We start from the raw sequence: 17,910 nt of genomic DNA on the forward strand, positions 1-17,910 counted from the left end.
GACCTGTAATGGAAAGAGTGCTAGAGAGCCATGAAGAGGCCAGGCTTCAGACTAGAGCATTTAGGCCTGTGAGGAAATGACACTTGAAGTGAACCGTGTGTGGTTAGGAGATGCCTTCTTTACAAGACTGGGTGGAAAAGTGGTCCCCACTGCGGGAAGATACGGCCACTTAAAGTCACTTATATTTGATGAAAGTGTATGTGAAAGTGAAAGTGACTTTACTTACTAGAGGTTCCTTCCTACAATTTCCTTGTCATCCAGTGGGAGAAAATGAAGTAAATACGTATATCACTGATTTAGTTGGAGCATTAAGACAAGGAACCCAAACAAAACAGAAACGCAAGCCAGCTCAAATGGAGGAAGCAGATTATTAGTGGAATCATACAGGAGATCTGACCTCAGTTTTTGAAGTATTAGACCATTAGGCTAGCTAAACTTAGAATAGGATTTTTCTTCTGCATAACAATAATGTATTGGTCATACCAGGGCATCTATTTTGACCAGGTTGGGGATTGTCTATAATTCTTTGAAAAGTAGTAGCAGTCAGAAAATGAATCTTATTACCCAAAGGTAACCTTCCCAAATCTATCTTAGAGTAAAGAGAGAAAGCCAGTTTTTGGTTAGGGTTTTATTGTTTTTTTTGATGATTTGGAGCAATGCTCATTAACTGAATATTCTTATGCCTCATATAGTTGTCTTTACTAGAAGTGGGCTTTTTTAATAACAATAATTCTAAAACGTAGTGGTAGCCCATTAATTTCATGCCACCAATTGCATTTTTTGCTGCATTGAATTGTTTGTGATCTCAGTCTCTTTTGTAATTATCTTTATTCCAAATTATGTTCTTTGTCCATCCATAGTCTTACAGAGAAGGCATCTCCTAACCATGCAAGGCTTACTTCAGGTGTTGTCATTTCTTCACTCCTTGGCACGGTCAAAACTTTCTTAATAAAGGTCCAGAAACACAAAAAAGCAAAGAAAGGTTGAACAAATGGGACTGCATCAAACTTCAGAGCTTCTGCATGGCAAAGGACATAGTTTGGAAGATAAATATAAAGCCCTCAGATTGGGAGAAGTTCTTCAGTGTTCATACAACACACAAGGGCCTCATATTTAAAATATACTTAGAACTCAAAAAATTCAGTTCCTCCCCAAAAAATCTTCAAAGAAACAACTGCCCCCTTAATAAATGAGCTAAAGACTGAGACACTTTTCTGAAGTGGAAATGAGAATGGCCAAGAGGCACATGAAGAGGTGCTCAACATCATTGGCCATAAAAGAAATGCAAATCAAAACAACATTGAGATTCCACCTCACCCCAGTAAGAGTGGCCATTATCAAGAAAACCAATAACAGCAGATGCTGGCAGGGATGTGGCCAAAAGGGAACAAACACCACTACACTGTTGGTGGGAGTGTAAACTTGTTCAGCCACTCTGGAAAGCAGTGTGGAGATTTCTCAAAAGGCTAAACATAGAGCTCTCCTATGATCCAGCAACCCTGCTTTTGAGCATTTACCCAAAGGATTATAAGCAAGACCACACTAAAGCTACCAGGACAGCTGTGTTCGTCACAGCACAATTTACCATTGTTAAAATATGGAACCAACCTAGATGTCCCTCAGTAAATGAATGGATAAGAAAATGTGGTACATATACACAATGGAATTCTATGCTTCTGTCAGAAAGAATGACTTTGCTCCATTAGTAAGGAAATAGAAAGACTTGGAAAAAATCATACTGAATGAAGTGAGTCAGACTCAAAGTAACATAGACTATGGTTTCCCTCATTGGTAATAATTAGTATATGTCTAGGATAGTCCTAGCAGAGGGTCACAATAGCTCAATAGCTAGTACATATGAATACATAAAATGATACTAAGCAAAATGAACCCCAATTATGGAAATAAATGGTTTATTATTGTTGTTATTTTCAATATGCCATGTGAATTTCTGCCTTTTTCTTTTGTCTTTCTTCCCCATGGTTTTACCCCTGATGTCACTGTAACTGATTTTGGTACCCTGGCTATTGTATATATGTTTATTGGAACTAGGGAAAGGTAGGGGAATATCAAAATGGAGAATCAAAAGGTAAAAGGCGAACCAATGCAACAGCAATACTTGCAAGACAATATCCAGTAAACCAACTGTACAACTTGGGGCAGGAGAGGAAATTGGGGAGGGGGGAAGATGGGAGGAAAATGAGGGAGAGGGTAACAAGAAATGTACTCACTACCTTACATATGAAACTATAACCCCTTTGTATATCACTTTGACAATAAATAAATAAATTAATTAAAAATAATGGTTATAGTGGATATGGGGAGAGAAGGTGAACAAGAGGAATGTACAAAATTTGACTGAGGAGATTCTTATCTTACAGTCAAGAAATGATTATTATTTTATGAGTGAAAAAGATCATTTTAGTTTTTTTTTGCATATTGCAGTTAGCTTTCTTTTATTTTTATTTTTTGTAGTCCTGGGGCCTCAGGGCCTGAGCACTATCCCTGGCTTGGCTTCTTTTTGCTCAAGACTAGCACTCTGCCACTTGAGCCACAGCTCCACGTCCTTGCATTTAGTTTTTTAAATTTTTTTCCTCTTTTCTTTTGGGAGGAATTAAACTTGGAACAATGGTCTCTTTAAAGCAAATATTCAAGGAAGGAGTTTACCAGGGGCAAATAGAAGAAACCATTTCATAGGACTATAGCTAAAGTATAGTGTTTATAAGTAGTTTTCTTTTCTGAAACATATATGTACTATAAGTAAAGTGGGCCTGTCCTGAAAATACATAATTTCATCTATTTTCTTGTATCTCATTTTTTTATTTTACAGAAAATACTACAGTTTCTACCTGAACGAATTTTCTTTCGATGGCATTACCAGAGTATAGGTAAGAACAACTGAAAAATTAGTATTTTTTTCTTTTAAAGTAGCTTGATTTTCTTCTTTTTCGGTTTTTAATAATATATTATTTAACTAACACAGTCAGGATTGTTTAACAAGAAATATTAATAAGGGTATAGTAACTAAAACCAAGGCAAATCTTATCTGAGCAATGGGGGAGCAATACTGTATTTTATCTTGTTCTAAAAGTACAATTTAAAGTGTAGGTCATAGGCGTGCAGCATCAGTCTTTCCCTGGAAGCTTGCTAGAGATGCAGAATTTTGGACCCCAATACTGAGCATAATAGTTAGAGAAATACTGATCTAAAGTATCTTCTTGAATAATTTTATATTATTGCTTACAAAGCATTTTGTCCTCTAAGCCTGCATCATTAAATCAGAATTACTGTTTGAATGCCTTAGGATGTGGTAGTAAGAAAAAGGTTGAAATAGTCCAAGTTATCACATCTGACCTTTCTGTCCAGCTCTTAACAGCTAATACCATATTGTTGCAATTAAATATATACAGTACAGCTGGAGTCATTCTAGGGTATTGATTATGAATTCTGCCTTCTGTTTTAAAGAGTGTCTGCTTCAATCCTTCTGGTGTACAAGAGTCTCATTTTCTACAATTGTTCTTCCTTACCAGATGGTCATATTGAAGGAGAGACATTTGGTACAAAGTTCTGGTACAACAACAAAGAATATCTCACCATCCCTGCTTTGTGTAGGCATACTACCCTGTGTGTGGATAGATGAGAAAAATAATTACAGTGTAAATGGTACTATGAAAGAAGTATAGGAACAAAGACGAAATGTTGAATAATTGTATTTAAAGGATTTGAAGGAGACTTCAAGAGAGGTAACTCCCATCTGAGTCTTGGAAGATGAATGTAGAGCTTTCTTTGTGGGAGATCAATATGTACAGATTTACAGAACTTGCAAGAATATAACAGGATGAGTAGATGTCCCCAGATTTAGAATACTAAATTTGAGGATTCTTTTTTATAAGATATGTAATTGACTCTCACAGAAACTAAATTATTTAAAGTTTATGTTACAAATTTAAAGAAAGTAAAACTTATATAGGTTATATCTATGGCACTGGATAAATAAAAAAATCATTACTTTAAGAAAGTATTTTACAGCGGGGTGGTGGTGGTTCATACCTGTAATCCTAGCTACCAGGAGGCTGAGATTTGAGGATCACAGTTTGAAGCCAGCCCAGCAGGAAAGTCCATGAGATTCTTATCTCCAATTATTTAAAGGAAAAAAAAACAAACTCCTAGAAGTACTACTGTAGCTCAAGTGGTAGATTGCTAGCCTTGAGCAAAAGGAATCCAGGGACAGTGCCCAGGACCAGAGACCAGAAAAAAAGAAAAAAAAAAAAGATGTTTCTTAAAGTTATCCAGCATAATTCAGATCAGGTCCTACCCATTGTGGACCTACACAGAAAAGCTTCCATCTTCACAGCCTTTGGATTTTGAAATTGTTGCTAAGAGATGTGCATTTGTCATGTGTCTTATCTGTAAATCTTTTAGAAAGGGAGTTTTTTTTTAATCTTAGAGACTTGACCATAGCATTTCTGCTTAATTGAGACTTTTAGTCTATGTGTTTAATGTAAAAATAAAATGTAAATGCAAAGTACAATATAAAGAGACATCATGGGGCTTTTTGATGCTCTGTGGTACAGTAGGAAGAGGCAGCAATGATAAATAACTACATGTAGTATTAGTTGTCTGTGCCAAGTATAATCTTTCTCTAATTTTGTTTATGTAATTTGTATGAAAACCATACTCATTTTCTTTAGATAGCACTTTAGAATGTGTGAAGATTAGTGGGCTCCCCTCAGCATGAATAAATTTATTAGAATTTTGTGAAAACTAATTTATATTTGTATTGTAAAACTACACATTTAGTAAGCAGTATGTGGCATTTCTTTAATTCTACCCATTACCACCAGAACTGATTAAAGTGCTGGCATAAGTAGTTTTACTGAATTTAGTAGTATCTTTTCAGGATTGATGAGGCTTCTAACTCTTCAGTTGGGGTTTCAAAGTACTAGTCTCCCAAGTCAACACAGTAGCAGTTGGTTACCTGGTATGTGGAGCAAGCTATCAAAGTGATCAACAGAATCATATTCAGAATTCTAAAGTGTGGACATTTGCATATAAATAAAATCATCATTATGATGCTTATATATTTGATGCTTGAGTTAAATATACTCTTGTAGATAAATGTGTTTTTACTTTATCAATCAAATTGGGTGGACATGAGTCCACCTGATTTTCAGGCTAGGTGTGCTTGAGAATCAGTTTTTCTTTGAGTATTAGTTATGTATATTGATATGCAATGAAACAAGTAATTTAGAACATCATCGCTATTCTAATTTCTGTATGTGACACCTCTATGAGGCTAGGCAGTGAACCAACTGAGATAGTATTTCTGCAGCTTAAGATAGGAATATTCACCCTCAGTGAACTAAGTCTCAAGCAGCCTTTAGTTAATCAACATGGTTCAGATTATATCCTGTCCACTTCATACCTATTCAAAAAAGCTTATTTTCACAGCCTTTGGATTTTGATGATATTGATAAGAGATTGTGGGCTTATTGTTACACAGATTTGTTTTTATAAGTGTTGTTGCATTGTTTCTGGTTTATTTGGGTTTGTTAATACTGTAACTGCTTGTCACTCAAGGTTTCAATGAGTTAACTGTGGAAAGAAACTAGGGAATAGCAAGTATCTGTTGACATGTTTGCTATTTGGAAATTTCCTTTACTGATGATAAATACAAAAATTGTTTACCAAGCTGTTTCTGTAGTGATTTTTAGGTCAGTAAATCATAGTGGATAAAGTGGATGCTTGGTACCTTATCTCTGGGCAATAATGAAAACTGGTCAGTGGTGAGATGCCAAAGAACAGCACTGGCATTAAAATAGGACATTTGATTCAAGAGCATCTCATAATAGTACTCCATCATGTGCCCATGTCTCATCAGTGTAGGTAGGGGTAAAGCTATGTGGCTGTTTGTCTGATTTGAGAGAGTTTAGTATTCATGAACATCTGCAAAACAGATTTTCAGTATGTTTCAGGTTATGGTGATGTGACTGAATTCGTTATTTATTGAGTGGGTGAAAGGGTATATTTTGTATTAGAGATGTTTAATAGAAAAAAATGTTAAAACAGATAATCCTTGGGTTTAAAGGGAATAAGGCTCAGTTAGTAGAAAATTCACATATGTACAATAGTTTGTTAGTTGTTATTAACTAGATTTCATTGTAATACAGAAATCAAATGCATAACGACATTGAATTTCTTTTGACTTTTCAACAGTATCCTTGGCTGTATGCCTGGGACAACCTGGCCCAATATTGCCTGAGATGTGAACACAACCTCTGACTAGCCTTATTTCTCAAAGTTCCTATGGTCCACTGAATTTTCCCCTCTAAGGAAGAGTGTGATGTCTTCCTTGGTTCCCTTGCAGTCAGGCTATACTATCACCTACTCTTTAAGGGACAGGGTTTTTCTGTGCACTTGACCCTATGACTTCCTCAGAAGTGCCTCACAACCAGGTTTAGCTAAATACAGTTCCCTGTGTGCCTCTGTGTTTGGGAAGCAGTAACTGGAACGTATTATACCCCTGTGAGTGTGAGAGCTAACTTACTTGGTTAAGTAATGGCCTTGTTGCCTGGCCTCCTTCAACTCCTTGGCCATATCCTGCAGGAGTATGGGGATGAAATCAGGGTCTTTTTCCTCCATTGTAAATTCCAGATATTACCTACCACCCACACTGTGGAAACTTCCCTCCCTGGACTTTGCCAGCTTGCTGTCACTTCCTTTTTCTTTTTTCTGCCCTTTTCAGCACCTTGTTCTCTCCTAGTCTTTCTCCTGCATGCCAAGTTACTCAGCAGCCTGTTCCTCACCCCATCATTTAGTGGCTTTCTGACTCCTATCCTCATGCTTATCTCTGTCTGATCACAACCTCATCCTCTTGATCTTTAACTCAGTCGCTTTCAGGCCACATGTTCTGATTTTTCTATTTTTTACAACAGTTTTATAGGGAGAGGAGGTACAATAAGCTGAATATATTTTAAATGTGCATTTTAATAAGTTAATATGTATGTGTATCTGTGAAATAATTACTACTATTAAGATAATGAACATAGACATTACACCTGAAGTTTCCTGATTCACTTTGGTAATCTCTCTCTTACCCTTCCCCACTTCACCCCACAGTTCCAAGGGAACCTCTGACCTGATTTTATCATTGTACTCACTTGCATTTTCTAGCATTGTATATAAATAGAATCATACATTGTTTGGCATCTTTCAGTCAGTGTGATTATTTTGAGATTCATCCGTATTGATTTCTCTTTGTTTCTTAGTAGTATATGGTATTATGCTATAATTGTTTATCTACCTGCCTTTGGTTGTTTTTTAGTTTTTGTCTTTTACACATAAAGCTACTACAAGTCTATGTGGATATATGCACACATTTCATATTTTTGGTAATGGAATGGCTGATAGTATATGTTTAACTGCCAGACTCTTCCCAAGTGGCTGTACCATTTTATATTCCTATCAGGAGTGTGACAGTGCAGTTAGCTTTTATTCTGGTCTTTAGTGGTAATGATTTTCTTATTGACTAATGATCTTGAATATCCTTTCATGAGCTTTTCATCTCTTGTCTTCTTTGTTAACATCTATGTTCAAATCTGTTGTCCATTTAAAAATGTGTTATATTGGCTTTTGAATTTTTAACTTACAGAGTTCTTTACATATTCTGTGTAGAAGGCTTTTATCTGATATATGCCATGGAAATACTTTCTCCCTGTTTGTCTTCTCATTTCTAAATTTATAGTGTCATTGAAAGAGTCTAGTTTTTAATTAAAAATTAAATTCACCCTTTTTCTTTTATGGTTTATATTCTTGGTCTCATTTCTAGGTAATCTTTGCTTAACCCAGAGTCACAAAGGGATCCCTTTTTTTTCCCTAACAATTTTATAGCTGTATTTCACATTTAGGTCTTTGATCCATTTTGAGTTAATTTTTGGTTAATTTAAAATTCCCATAGTAGACTACTGTTTAATTCTTAGTAGGAATTTAGTCGTGCCAGAAAGGCCTATGGCCTTGCTCCTCTGTCTACTTTTGGCATGCTTTACAAATCAGCAGCACAGAGGGAGTCTTGCCATTTTCTTGACCTTTGTCTGGTGGTATACTGCATTTTTTGTTATTTGGTTTGAGAAATGATAGATGCAGATCATTTTAAGGAAATCCAACAAAGATTGAACTGGACACCAATGGCTCATGCCTGTAATCTTAGCTATTTGGAAGGAGGAGATCCAGAGGTTTAAGATTTGAGGCAAACCCTGGCAGAAAAGTTTGTAAGACCCTTTCTCAGTGCTTATCTGGGCCCTGGACTACATGCTTGTAAGCCTAGCTATGTGGAAGATTAAGATTAGGAGGATCATGGTTCCAGATCATTCAGGGCAGAAAACTCCACAAGACTTTTCTTCACTGAAGAAAACTAGACATGATGGCATATTCCTTTCATCCCTAAAACATGCAGATTGTGGTCTAGACATACACCTGAGCAGGAAGCAAGTTCTTCCTGTCTTCAAATTAATTAGTGCTGCTGGGTGCTGGTGGCTCACACCTGTAATCCTAGCTACTCAGAAGGCTAAGATTTGAGGATCATGGTTTGAAGCTAAGCCCAGGCATAAAAATCTGTGAGTTTTATCTCTACTCAAAAAAATCTAGGGGGTTGGGGATATAGCCTAGTGGCAAGAGTGTATACATGAGGCCCTGGGTTCAATTCCCCAGCACATATACAGAAAACGGCCAGAAGTGGCGCTGTGGCTCAAGTGGCAGAGTGCTAGCCTTGAGCAAAAAGAAGCCAGGGACAGTGCTCAGGCCCTGAGTCCAAGGCCCAGGACTGGCAAAAAAAAAAAAAAAACAACAAAAAACTGGAAGTGGAGCTGTGGCTCAAGTGGTAGAATTCTAGCCTTGAGCAAAGAACCTCAGGGACAAGCCCAAAGTTCAAGCCCTAGGACAGACACACACACGCACGCGCACACACACACGCACACACACACAGCTTTTTGGGCTCAAAGGACACCTTTAAAAGATCTCTTAAAGGTTGCCACTTGGCCAGGAAAGACAGACAGACAGACAGACGGACGGACGGACGGACACACACACACACACACACACACACACACACACACACACACACACACACACCTTTTTGGGCTCAAAGAATACCTTTAAAAGATCTTTTAAAGCTTGCCACTTGGCCAAGGAGACACTGTCAAAGTGTTAGTTCTCAGCAGTCAAAAATGAGAATCAAAGAATAGTTTTGAAACTACTGTTGATAAATTTGTTTCTACTAAAGCCAAAAAAGTAGTTATAACACAATCATTATTATAAATAAAATAGTTGTAAGTGTTAATATATCTGGTTTTTAATTTTTCAACATTTTTCAACTACTTTAATGTTATGAAAAGATTAACCATTAAAATGTGTTTTTTTTTATCTCAGGCTCAACATATTACCAATATTTAAATTTTAGTATTGTTTATCAATGTTGCATTTGATTTTCAAAAGCAATTTTTTCTTGACTATTCATTGGGTTTCTTGACTTTTCTTTAAAATTTGTGCAGTGCCCTCATTCTCATCTCTGTGCTTATATTCTTTTGCCTCTTTAAAAGTAGTTAAGACCTACCACATTCAAGAATATTTTTGTTTAAAATGCAATAAAAGCCTAGAGAAGGGTTCATAAGTCAGTTCAGTTTGTTATGTTTTATTCCTTCTTCCAATCATTCACGAGTCAATGAAACAGCAACCATTAGGAAGTTAGTGCTCCTTATAAAAGAGATTAGGCCCCCAATGACAGATATGGCAGTTATAGTTTAGTGGCTATGAAAGAAAGGTTTTCTTTCAATAATTTTGTTCTACCTAATAAATTCCTGTCTTGTGTATACCCAACATTTACATCAATATGATTCTCATCAGGTGTCGAGACACTGGTTGGATTTTATGGTGGAACTTTAAATATGGCATAATACTTTTCATCAGGGAATCCAGGTAATTTTTTTTTAATTTAAGATAAGGAAACTTGATTGAGAGAGTTCTGTGGCCTAATAATTCAAATATATTTCTATATTTGAATATATTTTTAAAAAACTCCCTTTTTTGAGGTTAGAACCTAAAGTCTACATATGATATTTAAGTGCCATACCCTGCTCAATACTCGGTTATATGTTTCTGCCCGCCTAAGAAAACCATTACATCAGGGTTTTTTTCACTTGATCATTGTAGTCGTGAATAAATTCTGCCTCCTGACCCTTACCAAAGTATTTCAAAAGGATTTATTGATGTGTTGAACCCCATAAATGTATTCATCATTGTCAGGACAGGGAATTACCATTCTGAATATTTGCAGGATGTTCTAGTAGAAATGCTTTGTGAACAGTACTTTCACTTTATTTTTCAATTTTAAAGATTAAAAAACAATATCTCGGTGCTGGTGCCTCACACCTGCAATCCTAGCTGCTCAGGAGGCTAAGATCCGAGGTTCCAGCCTCACAGTCAGTCAGGGTAGAAAAGTCTGTGAGACTCTTATCGCCAGTTAATGAGCAAAAACCTAGAAGTGGAGATGTGGCTCAAATGGTAAAGCACCAGCCTTGAGCTAAAAAGCTTAAGTAAGAGTGTGAGGTCCTTAGTTCAAGTACCAATTTAAAAAAATTATGTATGACAAGAAATATTTTGGACATAATCCATTGTGAACATTGGGGTTAGTTGTTTCTTTTTTAATTTTTTAAAAAATCTTTTTTCTTTATTGTCAAAGTGTGGTACAGAGGGTTACAGATTCATATGTAAGGCAATGAGTACATTTCTTGTTCAACTTGTTACCTGGGGTTTTTGATTTGAGTCTTTTAAAAGAATTTTGAAGAGGTACATACTCAGGGTACTTTTTTAATCTTAAACACATCTTTTCTTCTGTGACATTTGCTTTGCTTTGCTTCTGAAGATTAGATTTTTTCCTTTTGTTCCTAGAACAACTGTATCTTTTATCATAAGTACAGTTTTTCTTTCTTTTTTTTCCAAATTTTTATTATAAAACTGATGTACAGAGAGGTTACAGTTTCATACATTAGGCATTGGATACATTACTTTTACTGTTTGTTACCTCGTTCATTGGATCTTTTTTTTTAAAAAAGTTATTGTCAAACTGATGTACAGAGGTTACATTTTCTTTATTTTTTAGTGAGAATCTTTTTTTTATTTTAAGTATTATCAAACTGAATTACAGGGAGGTTACAGTTTCATACATTACACATTGGATACATTTCTTGTACTGTTTGTTACCTCATTCCTCATTCCCCCTCCCCCCTCCCCCTTTTCCTCCCCCCCCCACCGCCATGAATTGTTCAGTTCATTTACACCAAACAGTTTTGCAAGTATTGCTTTTGTAGTTGTTTGTCTTTTTTTTAACCCTGTGTCTCCTAGTTCTAATTTCCTAGTTCTAATACCAGTATACACGGTTTCCAATATACTCAGATGAGATACAGAGATAGTGTAGGTACAGGAAGGTGATACAAGAAGATCATCAAAAATAGAAGCTACAGTTACACATGGCACGTTGAAAGTAGTTACAACTGTGATATAACAATTGTTTCTATAACACAGAGTTCATTTCACTTAGCATCGTCTTAATAAGGGTATAGCTCTGGCCTCTGCTGTGACTTGCCTAAGGAGACCATAGAGTCCATGTTTCTTTGGGTCTGGCTCACTTCACTTAGTATAAGTTTTTCCAAGTCCTTCCATTTTCTTACAAATGGGGCAATGTCATTCTTTCCGATAGAGGCATAAAATTCCATTGTGTATATGTACCACATTTTCCTGACCCATTCGTTTCCTGAGGGGCATCTGGGTTGGTTCCAGATTCTAGCTATGACAAATTGTACTGCGATGAACATTGTTGTGCTGGTGGCTTTAGTGTGATTTTGTTTGTGGGCTTTTGGATAGACAACCAAAAGTGGGGCTGCTGGGTCATAGGGGAGTTCTATGTTTAGCCTTCTGAGGAATCTCCGTACCACTTGCCAGAGTGGCTGAACCAGTTTACATTCCCACCAGCAATGAAGTAGGGTTCCCATTTGGCCACATCCCCTCCAACAATTATTATTGTTAGTTTTCTTGATATAGGCCATTCTTACTGGGGTGAGATGGAATCTCAATGTTGTTTTGATTTGCATTTCTTTTATGGCCAGTGATGTAGAGCACTTTTTCATATGTCTCTTGGCCATTCTCATTTCCTCATCAGAGAAGTCTCTTTTTAAGTCTTTAGCCCACTTGATGAGGGGGCTATTGGTTCTTTGCGGTTTTGTTTTGGAGGAATTTAATTTTTTTAGTTCTGCATATATTTTAGATATGAGGCCTTTGTCTGTTGAATGGATGGTAAAGATCTTCTCCCAATCTGTGGGCTTTCTGTTTATCTTGTGAGCTATGTCCTTGGCCCTGCAGAAGCTCTGCAGTTTGATGCAGTCCCATTTGTCCATCCTTTCTTTGATTTGTAGCCTTTCTGGGTCTTTGTTAAGCAAGTTCCATCCTGCGCCAAGGAACCCAAGTGTTTCTCCTACTCCTTCCTTTAATGTTTTCAGGGTGTCTGTTTTGATTTCGAGGTCTTTGATCCATTTGGAATTGATTTTGGTGCAGGGTGATACATAAAGATCTAGTTTTAGTTTGTTGCAGGTGTTGAACCAGTTTTTCCAGCACCATTTGGTAAAGAGGCTATCTTTCTTCCAAACTATTGTTTTAGCTCCTTTATCAAAGATTAAGTAGGCGTAGTTCTGTGGGTTCATTTCTGGGTCTTCAATTCTGTTCCATTGGTCTTGAGGCCTGTTCCGGTGTCAATACCAAGCTGTTTTTATTACTATAGCTTTATAATACAGCTTGACGTTGGGTATTGTAATTCCTCCAGCACTATTCTTTCTGCTTAGGATTGTTTTTGCTATTCTAGGTCTTTTATTGTTCCATATGAATTTCTGGATTGCTTCCTCTATTTCATTAAAAAATGGTGTTGGGATATTAATGGGTATTGCATTGAATTTGTTAGCCTTTGGTAATATTGCCATTTTGATTATATTAATCCTCCCAATCCAGGAGCATGGGAGGTTTTTCCATTTCCTTAGTTCTGACTTAATTTCATTTTTCATGTTTTTAAAGTTCTCAACTTAGAAGTCTTTCACTTCTTTGGTTAAGGTTATTCCTAGGTATCTTATGTTTTTTGAGGCTATTGCAAAAGGAGTTACTTTCCTTATTTCAGCCTCAGTTTTGGGGTCGTTAGCATAGAGAAAGGTCGTTGATTTTTGAGGGTTTATTTTATATCCTGCAACTTTGCCAAAGTTTTGGATTAGCTCTAGTAGCTTGGGGATAGAGTCTATGGGGTTCTTTAGGTATAGGATCATGTCATCTGAGAAGAGAGTTTAACTTCATCTTTTCCTGTTTGGATCCCCTTTTTATTTTCTTCTTGCCTAATTTCTCTGGCTAGGAATTCTAGTACTATGTTGAAGAGAAGGGGAGAGAGTGGACATCCCTGTCTTGTTCCTGATTTTAAAGGGAATGGCTTTAGTTTTTCACCATTTAGAATTATGCTTGCTGTTGGTTTGTCATAAACTGCCTTGATTATATTCAGGAATGTTCCCTGGAATCCCAGTTTTTCCAGGGCTTTTAACATAAATGAGTGCTGGATTTTATCGAACACTTTTTCCGCATCCAGAGATATAACCATGTGGTTCTTTACCTTGTTCTGGTTGATGTGGTGGATTACATTAATTGACTTGCGTATATTGAACCAACTTTGCCTCCCTGGGATGAATCCAGTTTGGTCGTGGTGTATGATTTTTTTGAGGACCCGTTGAAATCAATTGGCCAGAATTTTGTTGAGAATTTTTGCATCTATGTTCATCAGGGAAATCAGTCTATAGTCCTCTTTCCGTGATGAGTCCCTGCCTGGTTTTGGGATGAGGGTTATACTGGCTTCATAGAATGTGTCTGGTAGTGAAAGATCTCTTTCAATTTCATTGAAGAGTTTGAGAAATATTGGTATGAGTTCTGTTTTGAAGGCCTTGTAGAATTCTGCTGTGAATCCATCTGGACATGGGCTTTTCTTGGATGGGAGATCACTTTTTGCCGTTTCTATTTCCATACTGGATATGGGTCTGTTTAGAAGGTTTAAATCTTCATGGTTTAGTTTGGGGATATGAGTTTTTTCTAGGAAATCATCCATTTCTTCAAGTTCTCGAATTTGTTGGCATAAAGGTTTGCAAAATAGTCTCTTATTATGTTCTGAATTTTGGTTGTTTCTGTGGTGATGTTACCTGTTTCATCTCTTATCTTGTTTATTTGAGTATGCTGCCTTCGTTTTTTGGTCAGGTTTGCTAGGGGTCTGTCTAGTTGATTTTTTCCAAAGAACCAACTCTTTGTATTGTTGATTCTTTCGATGTTTTTTTTTTCATCTCTAATTGATTTAATTCTGATTTGATTTTAATTATTTGCTTCCGTCTATTGACTTGGCGTTTGGCTTGTTGTTCTCTTTCACGGAAATTAAGGTGCTTCCTTAAATTATTGAGTTGCTGTTTCTCCAGTTTGTTGGTGTATGCACTCAGAGATATAAATTTTCCTCTGAGTACTGCCTTTGCTGTGTCCCAAAGGAGCTGGTACTTTGTGTCCTCTTCTTGGTTGAATTCTATAAACATTTGAATTTCCGTTTTAATTTTTTCAATGACCCACTGATGATTCAGTAGTGTGTTGTTTAGTCTCCATAAATTGTAGGATTTTCTGTGGTGGCTGTTTGAGTTGAGCTCTAATTTTATTCCACTGTGGTCTGAGAGAATGCAGGGAATGGTTTTGATACTTCTGAATTTGTACAGATTTTCTTTGTGCCCTCAGATGTGACCTATTTTGGAGAATGTTCCATGTGCTGCTGAGAAGAATGTGTATTCTGTTGTTGCTGGGTGGAATATTCTGTAGATATCGGTTAAGTCTAGTTGGTCTATGCAATTGTTTAGTTCCGTGGTTTCTTTGTTCAGTTTTTGGCGTGTTGATCTGTCCAGAGGTGATAGTGGAGTGTTGAAGTCCCCAACTATCAATGTGTTTGGGTCTATGAGTGTTTTTAGAGTCAGTAGTGTTTGATGAAGTTGGGTGTTCCTGTATTTGGTGTGTAGACATTCAGGATAGTTATATCTTCCTGTAGGAGAGATCCCTTTACTAGTATGCAGTAACCTTCTTTGTCTCTTCTTACCTTTTTTAATTTGAAGTCAATTTTGTCTGATACTAGGATTGCAACTCTGGCCTGCTTATGGGGGCCATTTGCTTGATAGATTTGATTCCAGCCTTTCACTTTTAGAAGATGTTTACTTTTGCTGGATAGATGTGTCTCTTGGAGGCAGCAGAAAGATGGATCTTGATTTTTGATCCAACTTATGAGCCTATGTCGTTTGATTGGAGAATTTAGTCCATTAATGTTGAGAGTTAGGATTGAGAGATGATCATTTGTTCCTTTCATTATCCCTATCTTTTTTTTTTTTTTTTTTTTGCCAGTCCTGGGCCTTGGACTCAGGGCCTGAGCACCATCCCTGGCTTCTTCCTGCTCAAGGCTAGCACTCTGCCACTTGAGCCACAGCGCCGCTTCTGGCCGTTTTCTGGATATGTGGTGCTGGGGAATCGAACCTAGGGCCTTGTGTATCCGAGGCAGGCACTCTTGCCACTAGGCTATATCCCCAACCCCTCATTATCCCTATCTTGTTAAAGGCTGTGTCTTCCCATTTGTTGATCTGATGTTCTGGATTACTATTTAGGGTTCATTTCTCTGTCTGCATTGGGATCTTGATTATTTTCCCTGTATAGTACATCTTTGAGGATTTTCTATCAAGCTGGTTTGGTGGAGATATATTGTTTCAGTTTTTCCTCACTATGGAAGACTTTTATTTGACCTTCAGCTATGAATGAGAGTTTAGCTGGGTACATTATTCTTGGTTGGTAGTTATTTTTATTTAGGGTTTGGCATACCTCATTCCAGGCTCTCCTTGCTTTCATGGTCTCTGCTGAGAAGTCTGGGGTAATTCTGATTGCTTTTCCTTTATATGTGATTGTTCTCTTCTCCCTAACAGCTTTAAGGATTCTTTCCTTGGACTCTACTGATCCTGTTTTGATCACAATGTGTCATTGGGGTGTCCTATTCTGGTCTGGTCAGTTTGGGGTTCTAAGTGCTTCTTTTATCTGTATAGGCCTATCCTTCTGGATATTTGGGAAGTTCTCGGCTAATATTCTGTTAAATAGGTTACCTATTCCATTAACTTCCTTCTCCAGGTTTTTCTCAATACCTGTTATCCTTAAATTGGGCTTCCTGATTGTGTCTTGAATCTCCTGGAGCAATCTCTTTTGTCAATTGGATTGGTTTTGTATTGATTTTTTATCTTTCTCCACAGATTCTAGGGAATCTTCAGCTCCTGAGATTCGATCCTCTGCTTCAGTTAGTCAGGACTGTAGGCTAGCTACTTGATTCCGAATCTCTTTTCCTTCTGACTGGACTTTCCTGATGATCTCCATGTCCTTGCTATACTTATCTGTTAGGTCCTGCATGGACTTCTTTACTTCATTTACCTCATTGATTTGGTTTTGAGTGCTGTCTCTCAAATCTTTTAGCTGGGTAACTATCTTTTCGTTTGAAGTTCAATTATCTTTCTATTTGTGGAGGCCATGAAATTCTCCATTAATTTTTGCTTTGCTTCCTTATGCTCTAGAGTAGTTGACTGAAGAGATTCAAACTTTTCATTTATCATTCTTATCAGTAGACTTTGTAGAGCATTTTGAGTATTCTTTTCTATGTCTTTGATTGACTGCTCTGCTTCCTGCTTGTTTTTAGTGGGAGATGAGACTCCATTGTTTGCCATCTTTCTTGTGTTTCTTCTGCCCATTTGGATTGGGAATGCCAATCTACAAGCACTTGTGAGCACTGTTTAAGACCCAAAGCAGACCTTACCAAGCACTGTTGTGTAAATCTTAGAAGTACACAATTATATACAGATACCTTGTATACTGTATATAAAGTTAGATTTGGTGTTCCTAAAGAATACAATTTTGATATAACAACCACTCCTGAGGCCAGTATCAGTAGTTACTTATTTACTGTTACAACCCTATGAGAAATTTTTGTTCTTATATTAAGTTCTTTTTGGACTGTATGGCTTTGTCTTTGAACCCCTTTGATTCACTCTGTTTGAGCAGAGATACCCTTTATCCAATAACCAGGGGACAATGGAATCTGGAGGTCTTGGAAGTAAGTCAGGAGGGTAAGTTAGAGATAGTAAAGAGAATAGAGTAAAGTGTATGGGGGGTGGGGGTGATGATTTGGTTTAGTTTCAGTGACATGGAGAAGAGTAGAATCAGTAGAAAGAACAAGGTTAAAGTGATTGTCAATGGAGTGTTAGCAGAAAAGAGTGGAGGTGTTATTCATAGGAAAGTAAATTTTTAAAGAAAAAGAATGTGAAGAGAGAAATAAAGAAAAAATACTGGAAGACAAATTCACAAAACAGAGAAAAGTTATTTGAAAAAAAGGAAAAAAACAGTAAAATGAACAACAAAAAAACCAAACTTGATAAAACAAACAGGTATAAATGGAGAACCAAAAAACCAATGATGTTTTAGAAAAAAAAACAAAAAAAGCTTAAAAAATGTTTTGAAAAAAAAAATGGAGTCTTCCTTGTTTGGGTGGGCTTTCTCCAGACTCTGGTTTCCTTGCAATGGTCTGCTGTCTATTTTGCTGCTTGGCTGGTTTGACTTGCTTTCAGTTTTCAGGGAGTGAATCTGTTTTGACCCTCCTCCCCTGTTAGTGAAATCCTGGGGCTCTGTGGTTCACACAGCTAGCTGGTAGGCCTTGGGTATCCTCTGTAGATGGGGGACGTGAACAGTCTTGGGAACCGTGGCTCCTCCCATCTGCTGTGGGGCCGCTGCCTTTAATGCCTG

General features: G+C 37.1%; 1 protein-coding gene across 1 annotated transcript in view; it reads left to right on the forward strand.

Moving 5' to 3' along the window:
• Ralgapa2 (Ral GTPase activating protein catalytic subunit alpha 2) overlaps positions 1 to 17,910 on the forward strand; it is a 304,413-nt gene that overhangs the window by 53,625 nt on the left and 232,878 nt on the right. The window contains exon 4 of the mRNA XM_048348713.1: positions 2,831 to 2,888. Coding sequence (XP_048204670.1) covers positions 2,831 to 2,888 — 58 coding nt within the window. The remainder of the gene's footprint in view (positions 1 to 2,830; positions 2,889 to 17,910) is intronic.

Source organism: Perognathus longimembris, chromosome 6 (genome assembly GCF_023159225.1).
Source record: "Perognathus longimembris pacificus isolate PPM17 chromosome 6, ASM2315922v1, whole genome shotgun sequence".
NCBI lineage: Eukaryota > Metazoa > Chordata > Mammalia > Rodentia > Heteromyidae > Perognathus > Perognathus longimembris.